Source organism: Chelon labrosus, assembly GCF_963514085.1.
Source record: "Chelon labrosus genome assembly, chromosome: 13".
Lineage (NCBI taxonomy): Eukaryota > Metazoa > Chordata > Actinopteri > Mugiliformes > Mugilidae > Chelon > Chelon labrosus.
In genome coordinates this window covers 24052812-24066893 of record NC_140346.1, presented here as the reverse complement: position 1 = coordinate 24066893, position 14082 = coordinate 24052812, and the positions used below count along the sequence as shown (strand labels likewise).

At 42.7% G+C, this 14082-nt stretch overlaps 1 protein-coding gene across 2 annotated transcripts in view; it reads right to left on the bottom strand.

Annotated features, from left to right (window-relative positions):
* Positions 1-5234: 5234 nt before the first annotated feature.
* Positions 5235-14082, bottom strand: part of gbe1b (glucan (1,4-alpha-), branching enzyme 1b) — an 89395-nt gene continuing 80547 nt past the window's right edge. For both annotated transcript variants that reach the window (XM_084558741.1, XM_084558742.1), the window contains one exon: positions 5235-7491. In XM_084558741.1, coding sequence (XP_084414867.1) covers positions 7429-7491 — 63 coding nt within the window. In that variant the 3' untranslated portion in view covers positions 5235-7428. The remainder of the gene's footprint in view (positions 7492-14082) is intronic.

Below are 14082 nucleotides of genomic sequence, written 5' to 3'. Positions count from 1 at the left end.
CCCCGAAACTTGCGATCGCGTAGGAGGAGGAGCGCGGATGCCCAAGCCCCTCTGCGTTTCCACCAATGGGCTCCACTCTGTCGTCTGAGAGTAGAGAGTATACAGGAGGGAGTGTCTACTTGCAGTGTCTAGCCCCCAGATGGCGCTCACTTGCAGTACATGCTCTTCCCGAGGATGCATCCTCTTTGAGGCCTCCTGGATGCTGATCAGAAACAGCACCACCTCCTGCAGTCATGCCTTAATTTTAAATGAGTCCTATATCAGTGTGCATATGTTGACATCTCTCCCTGCTGTTCCCCCTGCCTTTCATCGTTGCTTGCAAGCGCTCACATCATCACAGGGCGATTATGGATCGCTTGTGAAGTTGCTAAAATGCTCTGTGGGGGAAACAAAGCTGTTATGCTCCATTCTCCGAGTTTCCTGCTGCGGTGGCGCAGCGGTGTCACGGTGTGATCGTCTTCTTTCAGGCTGCATCTCGATACGTAATACAAATCTGCATATGGATTTGGGGATCATCAGTGAAAGGGTGGCGCAAGAAGAAGTCATGATTTAAATCCCGGGATGCAGACATGCCTCGCAAGCAGAGCAGCAGCTTCTGGTTCCCGCTGAAACCAGCAGACGAGGTCGTTGGGATCAGCTCAGGCCCCTTCATGATTCCCTCCTCTGCTTTGACTATAACTACTACATGTATCAAAGCTCCCTACGACGTAATTGGTAAGAGAATTGCTTTACACACCGCCTTATCTGACGTTTCTAGATTTATGGTTGACTGCCGCTCACCCTGTGGGCCAATTGTGGCTCGGCCTGACAAATGGAAGTAGGCGGTCTTAGGTGGTCTAATGCTGTTCCTGTAGGAATTGGAGAAGGGAGTACGTCAAATAAAATGCTATGCCAAACCATATAGGGCTGAATTGTGCTCCTTTTAGATACACCCTCTGCCCATTACTGGGGGGCATTTCACACCTCGTGAAATTATCTTAACGGACTTAATAAACAGGAGCCAGCGGGGTCTGTATTAATGCACTTTCTTTCTATAGGCCATTGTTTTCCAGCTCTGGCTATCAGCAGCTTGAGCACTAATAATATTCATTCAGGCTGCTTAATGTGGACTGAATGGGCACAGAGAATGTAGTTAATTACCATCTACAATGGAAAACAAGAGGCACTTCGGGCCCCAAAGATCTGAATTGGAACCAGCCGGTGCCAGTGTTCTGCGCGAAGATGAAAAAGCGAGCGTAATAACGAAAAGAATAACGGCACGCTCTGCTCTCTGCAGGGCCTGACAGCAGCCTCACCACACACACACACACACACACACACACACACACACACACACACACACACTGATCTTCTCCTCTCCCTCGGCGATGCCAGAACACTCCACTCCAAAGACGGCACGATTCTCACAATCCTATCTGTCACATTAAAAGCAAAGATTCAAATCAGTTTGACCCGGGAGGCCACGGATGCTTCCTCAAGCTTTCGATGCTGACTTTTGAGGAATCGCCATCATTGTTGGGAAATGTCTTTCTTAATTTTTTTTTTTAACCCATCTTGCCAAGAGTTAGATGAGGAGGCTGATATGAATTATATCTCTGTGCTTTCAGGAGAGAAATAGTCTGATCACATGTTTAGCCTTGCTTAGAGCACAAACACCCGGAGCCCCTGTCAAAAGGATAAAAAGATATAAAACATTAACAATACCCCCAGTTTGTGCCTCTCGTGCATTCCTTTATATTTAAGTCACGAAGCAGTGCAGTCTCTAAAAAAAAAAAAAAATACTGTTGATATTTGGAAAAATCAAAAAGGAACCCTAGAATACTATTTTAATTTTTGACGTTAAAATCCAAACAAGAATTCCATCCAGAAATTACAATCTATACACCAATGTTCAGATTTGTAGAACAAGAAAAAATATGTTGTCATTTTATATTATTATTTTTTTCTTATGTCATACTAAATAGTTAAGGAGATACATAATTTCCAGTTTCCTGGTTACCTGATACTATCAGTTTTATCCTTCAGTGGCCGGAGCAGAATCACACATGATGCAGGAGGAGGGCGAGAAATGAAAGTTTGAGGCTTAAGCTCCCTAATGAGCCATCAACACCTTTACACCATTCATTCGTTCATTCATCTTCTGTAACTGCTTGTCCTGTGAAGGGTCGCGGGGGCTGCTGGACGGAGCCTATCCCAGCTGTCATCGGGCGAGAGGCCGGGTGCACCCCGGACAAGTCTCCAGTCTATTGCAGGGCCCGTTTAAACCAATAACAAGGAAATAACAGAGCTCTAAAATGATGCTGTTTGAGCCAGTTTTTCAGTTAATGCTTTCTCTGATGCTTCAGCGTTGGTGTGCAAAGAAATGAAGAGACGTTTTTATCACGACCTTCATTGACCTCTGCCATTTAGATCTTATTGTCCTGTAACGGACTCGGAATGTAAATACGAAACGATTTTATGATGTGTTGCCTTCAAAACTATTGGCATTTTTTTTCTGCTATGTCAGCAGAACAAAATGCCACATGACCCGACCAACATCTCACCAGTTAATATCAGTAATTTTAAATTCCTGGTGTATGGTACAGGCATAACATTATGACCACTAACAGGAGAAGTGAATAACATTGACCATCTTGTGACAATTCAGTGTTCTGCTGGGAAACGTTTGGACCTGGTATTCATTGGTGTGGCTGTTACTTAGACATGTAGCACCCACCTAGAGCAGGCCAGGCACCCCCACCCCATAGCAATGACACTCCTTGATGGCAGCAGCCGTCCCCAGCAGGATGCAGCCTGACACACAAAAAAACGCTTGAGGAACAACTAAAAAAAACATAAAGAACAGCACAAGGTGTTGACCTGGCCTCCAAATTCACTAGATCCCAAAGTGATCAAGTATCTGTGGGATGATCCACAGAGGTCCCTCCCCTCAAAGGCCCCCCGCTAACAACATTGTGTTGCCAGACACCACAGGACACCCTCAGAAGGCCCATGTCCATTCTCTGATGAGTCACAACTGTTTTGGAGGGAGACCTACACTATACGAGGAAGGTGGTCATAATGTTATGCCTGATCGGTGTAAGTTCTTGTCTCTGCTTTTATTTGCAAAGCTTTGTATGCAGGCTAGAGCATCATTTCAGATATTCTGTATTAGAGCATCAGCAGTGTGCTGGTGCAGTCTCACAGGTCAGACTCTGAGAACATCCTGTTTTTGCATGTCATACTCCCCATTCTGACTACCACATCATCGAACTCCTGTATTCTCGTGAGCCAAGAAGACATTCAAGAAGAAAATTCAGCGCAGCCCAAGATGAGATGTTGATCCGTGCTCCAAACAGGTGCTTATTGTACTCAAGTGTGTCCTGCAGTTTCGTTCCAATATGCTGTAAATTGTTATTTTGCCCACTGTGTAGAAAAATGTGCACAGTGAGAGAACTGTATAATATCACACGAGCCAACGGAAAGCACATAAATGATCGGGAAATAAATGAGGGCCACTTTTGGGAAAGGCCGGAGGGATGTTTGGAGATTGAGGATTACTTTTGGAAATTGTCTTTATTAGATACTTAACACTGAAGAGACTGAAAACGACGCAGGAAGCAGAAACACCAGAGATGGGGGGAAATATGAGGGCAAAAAATAAAAAATAAAAAAATTGCACACCAAGGAAATGCAGTCTCAAAAATTACCACAGAATTGAATCAGCACCTTTCCTGAAACGGCCTCGACAAAAGCTTTATTGTGATCTTCCCAAACTGCTTCTCGTGGTGCAGCTGCTATTAAGAAGCCGCTTGTATCGATGCCAGCGCACAAAGACACATAATCTGGTGTAAGTAGCACAAAGTAGCGAATGCCTAGGAAATGGAAATTGAAGTATTACAGTTTGATGAGTTGTCTTTCATCCCCCTTACATCATGTTGAGGGAATCGCTGAGGTGATTGCGCCGCATAGTCCCGTAACAACGGTTCACAGCTCTCCTCGTCGCCAAATGGAATCTGAAATTTTATGTTCTGGAGAGCCGAGAGTCCGAGGCAGATTCATTCCTTTGTTGTCTCAAAGAATTCAGGGCTTTCATGGCAGGAGTGCGGTCGGGCGCACGACTACACACAAACACACACTTCACAGGACCCACGTATGATAGCGTTTCATCGAGGTATAAAGCTGCTCTTAAAAACTTTAATTTTTTTTTTAATGTATTGTATTTATCCCCCCTTGGTTTGTTCACCTTTGTAAACCCACTGCAGATGTTATTCCTTTTTCATTTCTTAGAGGGAAGTATCACATGCATCAGTGTCTAAATTGCACACAAAAAGCACACAGCTGTTGTGTATGTTACACTTTCATTAGAGGCTTTGTTTAGAGCTTTGATTCTCAACAAGAACACACACAAAAAAATCCACTTTTTAACCAAGAAATAGTAAAAAGGAAGATTGTTTTTCCTTCTTCAATGCATTCGGTTGGTGTTTGCATGTTCTCCCTGTGTCTCTCCGGGTACTCCAGCCTCCTCCCACCGCCAAAAGACATGCTCCTTAGGTTAACTGGTGATTCTAAGCTGGCCGTAGGTGTGCATGTGAGTGTGAATGGTTGTCTGTATCTCTGTGTTAGCCCTGCGATAGACTGGTGACCTGTCCAGGGTGTACCCCATGACGGATGACAGCTGGGACAGGCTCCAGCTCCCCCCTGCGACCCTTCACAGGACAAGCGGTTACTGAAGATGAATGAATGAATGAATGAATTCTCAACAGGAACACAAAAAAAATCCACTTTTTAACCAAGAAATAGTAAAAAAGAAAGTGGCTGTAAGATTGTTTTTCCTTCTTCAGTGCATTCGGTTGGTGTTTGCATGTTCTCCCTGTGTCTGCGTGGGTTCTCTCCGGGTACTCCAGCTTCCTCCCACCGTCCAAAGACATGCTCCTTAGGTTAACTGGTGATTCTAAGCTGGCCGTAGGTGTGCATGTGAGTGTGAATGGTTGTCTGTTTATCTGTGTTAGCCCTGCGATTCGCTGGTGACCTGTCCAGGGTGTACCCCACGCTGGATGACAGCTGGGATAGGCTCCAGCTCCTCCCCGCGACCCTTCACAGGACGAGCAGTTACTGAAGATGAATGAATGAATGGCTTCGGTTGGAGACATAGGAGAAATCTCTTCTCATTGGCTGCAATATTATTACATGTTTGGGACTGACAGACGGTGGAAATCACGGTGACATTTAGAATTAGATTGAGCTCTCACCGTCAAAATGTACAATTTCTGTAACGAGCACTCGGCGACGGAGCACCATCATAATCTACTCGCCTCTGCGCTTCCTTAAGAGCGCGGTGGACAGAATCAGCAGTCAGACAGCACGTTCACTTCATCCACATTCATGTGGCTCGACAGACGCCGATTTATTATCATTAGTGATAATGGAAGAAATAAGCTGAAACAGTTACAGTGCATCAGACATCAATTCCAGTTTTGAGAACAAATGCGGACAATTCATTTCGGCAGTGGTGAAATGACAATGACACCGGGTCAGATGAGGGATGATTAAACACTCCGGCTCGGCCTCGCAACTTTGAAATGTATGCAGAGTGACTCTCTGTGAGCTTTACAGGAGGTGGCGATAGGCCTTTTTGAACGCTTTGGCACCAACCAAAAAATTTTTTTTAAATGATCACGATACTTTTGACTAAAATGCAGAATAGATGTGAATGTGGACGTGTTTCTTCAGCTGCACGGGGGGGCACGTCAGAACCTGATGTACGCTACGATGCGCGGCTTAAATGAGTGAAAATCTGCTCTAGTGCAGTAGGTGTTGATCACAGAATCACAGCAGCCGTGGCGGTAAATAAACGAATCTGCTTTCATCCGAGATGCCATAAATCAGCTCTTGTTTTACGTCTGTCAATGCTGCTTTGATAAAAAAAAGAGAATGCTTGAAATCGGCCAAAAACAAAACCATTCATATGGCAACAAAGGTGCTTTTATAAGGCGGATGGAAACCAAGAGAAAACAAGAGTTGGGAAACACAACCAATTATCACGGTTATTCGCAAAAAAAACATACATCTTCGCGAGCCAGTGAGTTCAGCAGTCACCCATGATCAGTGATGCTTCTCGGTTGGCGCGTATTTTAGTTAATCAATAACCTTCTCACACGGCAGCTATGGGCGCGTTGAGACGACTTCAGTTGTGTCGAGACAAAAGTCACAAAAGTCAGAACTAATTGGAGGAAACACATGCCGCTCTCTCTGCGTGAATTTTGTCTGTTTCTGTTTCTTTCTTTCTTTTTTTCTGGAATAATCCCAGAGGAATGCGACGGCACCTAATGAACACGCCTTGTAAAGCACAGCATCAAGGCAGCGAAGTGTGTGAGTCATACCTGTTCATACCTGTCTTCGCCCACACAAAATCACGTGTAGCTCATCGGCATCAAACGGTCGTTGTAGAATTTAACAGGAGTCTGAAGAGTTTAGTAAAAGTCTCATAATAAACTAATGGGGCCTACTGCAGGGGGGGAACTATGCATCACTTCGTGCAAAACGGTTAAAATGGCGTAGTTCAGCTAAAATGTTGCTGGTGAATAATAAAACACACAGCAAACAATTCAAATTAGGTAATTTTATCACCGCTTCAGCTGCAAATTACTGGCTTAATAACCGGGCCATAAATAACCGCTTAAATGCTCCCGGTAGCTGCATGAATTCAAACATTACCACAACTGTTTTAGATACTCGTTAACAGTGTAATAATTCAAAGCAGTTTATTACTTTGTGCAAATTACAATGTATTTTTATACCAACAATGTCCCACAATGCAAATTAACAAAGACAAGTAACCAGTGATTAAATACCTGGACGTTTTGCTTTTCAAGTGCTGGAAATATCATCATCATCATCTTGTGTCTTTGACACTTTAATAATATTCTTATTTTACAACAATATAATAATTAAACCCCTTAAAAATATATTTTAAATTTTCCTCACATTTCTTAATATTCGTAATTCCTTTGAGATGTTTTTATTGTATTTGAATAAATGAATGCTAGCTGTATTGGCTTTCCTCTGCCACAGTGGCCGGTCATGTATTTCAGATGACATGCCAAATGCAACAGAGCCTATAAATGGCTGCTGGCTACTGGCGGACAGACTCGGCAGGGCTTTGAGTTTTAGCATCTAGCTGCTGGTTAGGTTGGATGCTTCCCAAATGGACCAATCTGGAGTAAATGGGGTTACACAGCGTCTAAGGTTGCAGATGGTATTTGAAAGCACACAAGCTTATAATGCTTTTCGCCCCCATTTAGGAAAAAAAAAAGGACTCAAACGTAAAAAGTAGGTTTAGGTGGGTGGGTGTGCAAGGTTGACAGTTTAAGATGAAGGTGATTGTTAACACTCAGTTTGAGTTTGGAATCCATTCTCAATCCTGGTCTCTGTGGAGACAATCATCCTCTAATAACAGTAATCTATCTCCTCGTTGGCCAGGACAATAGCTGTTCTGCAGGGGATGTAGACCTGAGAGAGAAAGGCAGAGAGAGACAAAGGGAGGAAGGAAAGGAGGGAGAAAAGTGAGATGACATTTGACGATTAATGACGCTAACAAGATCACCAGCTTTGAAGCTCGCCGACTCTTTTTAAAGTTTTTTTTTGTAGAAGTGAGGCGTGCGGACACTCGATTGCGTCCTGACAATCGAGCGTGGTCACTTCTCACAATCAAGGTCGACGTGGTGGCTAAACAAGGAGGAGGAGAACGGGAGACGGCGACGAGGAAGAGGATGGGTGGTGCGTTTAGAAGGATATTCACATCTGACCGGAAAAATATCTCTTGAGGGCGAACAAACACCACAGTCTTCGTTGACAGAAGCGTCAAGGTTAGAGAGGAACAGTATGATCAAAGTGTGACAGAGTTGCTTGCCGCTTTAAGACCTCTGGGTGGCACTGGAGTCAGCATATCAGGAGAAGAGGGGTCTCAAACTGCTTTAATTTATTCCTGTGAACTGATGCCGTGGCATTTTATATCAAGCTTCAAGCTATGGCATATATGCATCCTGGTGTTGTCCTAATGATTTTTTTATCAGTGAATTAACGTCTAAAGACTCATAACATTAACAGCGTTTTCTATTCCAGCTTGTGCATTCGAGTTTTCAATCCCCCAACGAGCAATCTTGCCTGAAGTGGGGGCACCTCTCCCAACCGTTTCCATTTCTGGACTCTCCAATCAATGCAGTAACTCTGTTTGCTCATTATCTCAAAATATTGGCTGTGCATTAACTGTAAATTTGGAACTGTGTGAAGATACAATCCGCCGGAGGGCACAAAAACGGGCAAAAAGACGGAAGAAGCAGAGTGTGTAAATGTCAGATTCCTTATAGATATACAGTACAAAGAAATCTTAGCGAGGGTGTTAGTTTGGAGTGGTGTAGCTAATAAAGTCTTTGATCAATCCTTTTGATATTCACCGTGCCATTTGCGGGAAAAGGAGACGCCGCGTACCATTAGTCATTTCGCATTTACGCCAAAGGAAAAGCCAGGCGGACATAAATGATGCTATATTTCCCAACAGAAAACTAAAAAAAGCGAGCAGAGCTGTAAACAATTCAATCACCCCCTGAACTCTTCCAGCCGCCCCTTGGCACCGGCGGATCTGCGCTCGCTGTGGATGTGTTTCTTTGGCAACAGTTTGTCACCGAGTGTGTCAAGCAGCCCGGCGCTGAAACACTGACACAGACATTGGTGACTAATTAAACAGTCACAGTGGGAGAGTCTCCGTGCAGGAGCACCGCGGAGAGAAGGAAAGGCAGAATGAATCACTGCACCTGTTTAGACAAAAGCTACCACTGTGCCTAACCTGGAATATGTCAACAGCTTTTATTTCCACCAAACAGATAGCAGTGGTGACAAATTCTAAATGAATCTGTGAACAAAGAGCAGCAGATACTCCCAAGTGTTGGCACAGCAATTGGCGGAAGACATTCTAATTAACATATTACTCCTCACAACATTGGACACACACATACTTGACATACTGTAACTAACCTGTCACCCCCTTACCATGCAGACGACGCACAATTAAAAGGGCATCACATGGTTCCCTTTTATATACACTGCCTGGCCAAAAAAAAAGTCGCCACCTCTCGTTGGACCGCCTTTAGCTTTGATTACAGCCCCCCATGAATCCTGGCATTGTCATCTTGGAATATGCCCGTGACATCAGGGAAGAAAAAATCCATTGATGGAATAACCTGGTCATTCAGTATATTCAGGTAGTCAGCTGACCTCATTCTTTGGACACATAATGTTGCTGAACCTAGACCTGAGCAACTGCAGCAACCCCAGATCATAGCACTGCCCCCACAGGCTTGTACAGTAGACACTAGGCATGATGGGTGCATCACTTCATCTGCCTCTCTTCTTACCCTGATGCCCCCGTCACTCTGGAACAGGGTAAAACTGGACTCATCAGACCACATGACCTTCTTCCATTGCTCCAGAGTCCAATCTTTGTGCTCCCTAGCAAACTGAAGCCTTTTTTTCCCGGTTAGCCTCACTGATTAGTGGTTTTCTTAAGGCTACACAGCTGTTCAGTCCCAATCCCTTGAGTTCCCTTCACACTGTACGTGTGGACATGCTCTTACTTTCACTATTAACTGTTTTTCTTTGATTTGATTTCACCAAACGTTTAAGTGATCGTCGATCACGACCAATCGGGATATTTTTCTGACCACATTTCTTCATCAAAGACGATGGTTCTCCACTGTCCTTCCAGTTTTTAATAATTCGTTGGACAGTTCTTAACCCAATTTTAGTAGTTTCTACAATCTCCTTAGATGTTTTCTCTGCTTGATGCATGCCAATGATTTGACCCTTCTAAAACAGACTAACATCTTTTCCACGACCTCAGGAATGCGTCTTTCGACATAGTTGCTTAAGAAATGAGAAGCTACTCATTGCATCAGTTGGCGTTAAAATAACTCGTTGTCAGCTGAAACATAATCACCCATGCAGTAATTATCCAATAGGAGGTTTGTACCTATTTGCTTAGTTAAACCCAGGTGGCGACTTTTCTTTTGGCCAGGCAGTGTATCATTTAGTTAGAAACACTGTCGTCAGACACAGGATCAGTGGGCCATCGTACACCGAGTCAAACAAAATTATTTTTTAACGTTATTTTACTTTTTGTTCTTTAGTTGTATCAAGAGAGGACGTGGAATGACATAACAGCATTCAAAGTCAATGGAACAGCACAATCGGACTCAGTTGCTCAGTTATGACCGGCTGAAAAGTGAGGCCATGTTCAAGTACATAACATTTTAGTATGCTGGGCTATGAGAGTTTTAAACTCAAGTTGTATCACAAAATTCAGGAAAAACTTCACATCCTATTCTGCTTGAAATTAGTCTCTGCAGGATGTTATTTAGATTGGCATGCCAGATAAGGGAACACTGAATGCACCACCCCACGTGATCTCACTGGGAAGTGAATGTAACAAAACTGTGGCGCAATAACTCGCCTTAAAAATGTACTAATCCACACCAGATAAGTCGATTTACAGCTTAGGACATTGATATATTCATCAAACTGAAATTGATATTAACTGAGAAGGCCCCATTTGGTGTAAGTGCAGTTTGGGAGGTGTAAGAACGGATCTGTGTACCCTCCCATTACAAATTATATTTATAAGATAATTTATTAAACGTCATTCCTTGTTGCTTGGTTCATCGGGGTCTTGTAAACTCATAACCCCGCTGCAACAAACAAAGATGCATCTGAGACAATGCGTCTTCGGCTTGTGACTGAATTAGGCAACAAAGCTGTTCTGTGTATAGCAAGTTCACTGAGCCATCACACAAATCATCTCCGATTACCCCGCTGATCTCCCAGCACTAATGGCTTTGCATCCCTGGTTAACCTATGAATGATCTATGAGTCATCTATCCATTCACAACACATCCAGTCGTTCAATCTTCACATGAATTCCTCAGCCATGGTGTCAGTAATTCTCTTCATTGCAGCACAACATTTCCTAAAGGCAACGTGCCAGCAAACACTGGTCTTCAACACCTGATGGGATTCGATTGAATTTCGTCCACAGAGCCTCAGCGGCTTTCCGATCAGTCATTTAGAGTATGTGCTTAGCGCCGTTTACCAGCCACACTCAAATGCTGCATTTCTGACTCTTCAGCGTGGTAATGTGAGAAGCCAATGAGAGGAGACGAAAGCATAGCAGTTTGTTTGCAAAGTACGGCACAAGTAAAAAGTTTGCCAATGCTGTTTGTCCTTTTTTTGACTTCTTTTGTCTCACGGATGTTCTTGCGTTGCCTGGTATCGTGCTCACATGTGAGAATTAGGATTTTGTACTCCCTTGAAAAGCAGAGCAGAGTCCAGCCTTTGGGCTAATACCCAATCTAACTCAGTGTTCAAACACACTGATAAAGGATTCATGAGGTGCTTCGCAGGAATAGATCATCCACTCTGTCTCCAGACCCCAGCTGCTAGCAAGAACACTACCTGACTATCTGTGCACTTTAACTCTCCAGACATGTCTCTGCTTGGCTCCATTACTCACTTAACAAGTATCAACACCCTGTAAGCACTTCTGTACAAGTAGGTTGTACTTTAGGCAAAGATCGAGGATGTGTTCAGTTGCAGTTTTCTGCTTGAATTTTTATTTTGTTGATATTATTTTCAGTGAAAATGTGAAGTTTAGTACTTCACAGATTGTGACACGTACTGAATATTATACTTAGTATTAAATTAACTTTAATGACAGAGTTATGTGACTAATATAGTCAGCAACTATGAGAACATCAGCAGGGATGTTGTATTTCCTCTAACATGTTAAAATGTGATGAAGTTCATGACTCACTGTCCAGTTACATAAGTGTACCATTCCACAAGGCTCAGGGTTTGTCCTACTAATATTTAGCCTATGCATATATATGTACATCAATCAATACCTCAGTAGAGTCATGAGGCTGAACTACAAGCGTATGCAGATGATACTGTTGTATATGCATATCGCAAAAACATCTGATTTAGCAGTTTTCAAGCTAAAGTCTGTGGAGGTTCTCAGTCACGCAGGTCATGGTATATCCAAAAAAACAGTTCAAGAAAGGCAACTGGACTTGAGTTTTTTTGAGAAGATGTTTCGCCACTCGTCCGAGTAGCTTCTTCAGTTCTAAGGGACTGGTGGGGAGTTGAGGTTTAAATAGGAACATCTGTGGGTGTATCCCATCAGAAACTTGCTGGACTTGTTCCTGTTAACAACCAGAAGTCCACCCCTCAATGACAGGTAAGTATCTAGCCGTTAATGAACACTAGTTGTGCCAGTTTCTGGTTGTTGACAGAAACAAATCAAGCAAGTTTCTGATGGGCTACACCCACAGATGTTCCTATTTAAATCTCAACTTCCCACCAGGCCCTTACATCCTCTCAAAAAACTCTACATATTTTGGATATTGTCAAGCTAACCATTGTTGTGGAATGGATTATGCGTGTGCTCAATCAATTCTGTCAGAGTCTTCATAAATAACATAGACAAAAAATATGTTTTATTTCTATTTTTCTGGTGCCACCCAAAAGCATGGTACATAATACCGCCTGATATTCTCACTGAAAGGGAAAAGACTGACATAATCACTAATTTTAGACACTTAAACTGTAAGAAATTTGTTAAATTAGTCATGATATTTATGCACACTACGATCTTTTTTCCATGTGTCTTATTACACAAAGTTCATGCTGGAGGTTGGCTAGTAAAACAGCTACAAGACCTTTTGAGTCATCATACAAACTAAAAGCCAATACATTTCATCACTGTAGGTTATATATATATATAAATATAAATATAGAATATTTAAATATTGTCAAACTTATGTCCGGTTTATAACATTTTAAATGGTCTGACCACTCCGTACGCGCTCTGTAAATTCCATTAGATCTTCCAAAATATCCTTTACACGAGATTGAACCACACCATTTTGTCATACTGCACTTGAACGATCAGCCTTCTCCGTAACAACCACAAAAATCAATGGAACGGCCGAGCTGACGACGTGAGGGGCTGCAGCTCTATCAGTGCTTTGAAAACCAACTTAAAAAGTCTACTAAAAGCTGCTCCGCTTTGCACTCGCTGACTTTGATATTTTATCTTAAGGTCTTCACGACTTGCTTTCATTTGACAGGCACACACTCGCGATAGTTTATTGTGTGTAGTTTCGCATTGTGTGTATGTGTGTACCGCATATTCTCTGTACTATCAAAAGCTGTTTAAATAAGATCTCCACAAAGTATTATTCTGAGCTGCACCAGTCTGTGGTTTACAGGAGAAATGTCACAAAAGGGAACTTAAAAATTCAGCTTCAGTTAATTTAAAGACAATTTAACGTATGGTTCATACAGTATACATATGTGTATGAGGATTTTCTAGTAAAGAATATATGCTGATGTTTTATATGTGTAAGTAAAAGTGCGAAGCAAGTCATCTACATCCTGTCACATTTTCTGTTAGTTCGTGATTCCTCATCAATGTCAGGCCTTAGATCTCCCTGATGGTAAGGCTTTTGATCTTTTGCCACAAGTCTGCCACGTTTCCTTCACTTTCTTTTTCTTCTTCACTTCAGCTTAACTTCCTTTTGAGAAACTGTCAAAGGAGACAACCCCTTTGATGCGCGCAAAGTTTATCAAAAGGTTCTGAGGCGGCTAATTATTCATCAGCTCCTCTTAGCATTACATCTTTGACATTATAACACTCAAACAAAACTGTACATGTGACATGTGCCAGAGAAGGGTAACCTAAAATAAGTTTCGTCACTTGGGGAATTTTAGTCTCTATTTAAGCGCTTTGTCTTGCTAAATAATCGCTCAACGGCGGCAGGATCTCTTGATGTACGGGATTCTCGCGAGAAGCCCTGCTGAGTCTATCAAGCTGTCAGTTCATGAATAAAGCTGGAACATTTTTTATCGACATAAAGAGAACAGCGCATTTTTTTTTTTTTTATCTCTTCTTATTCAGATTCATGTCAGCTGTTCAAACATTCACTCTCTCCTTATTAAAGCCGAGATGCAATTAAATGAGACAGAGTGCTGATTCCTCTGTCAACAAAT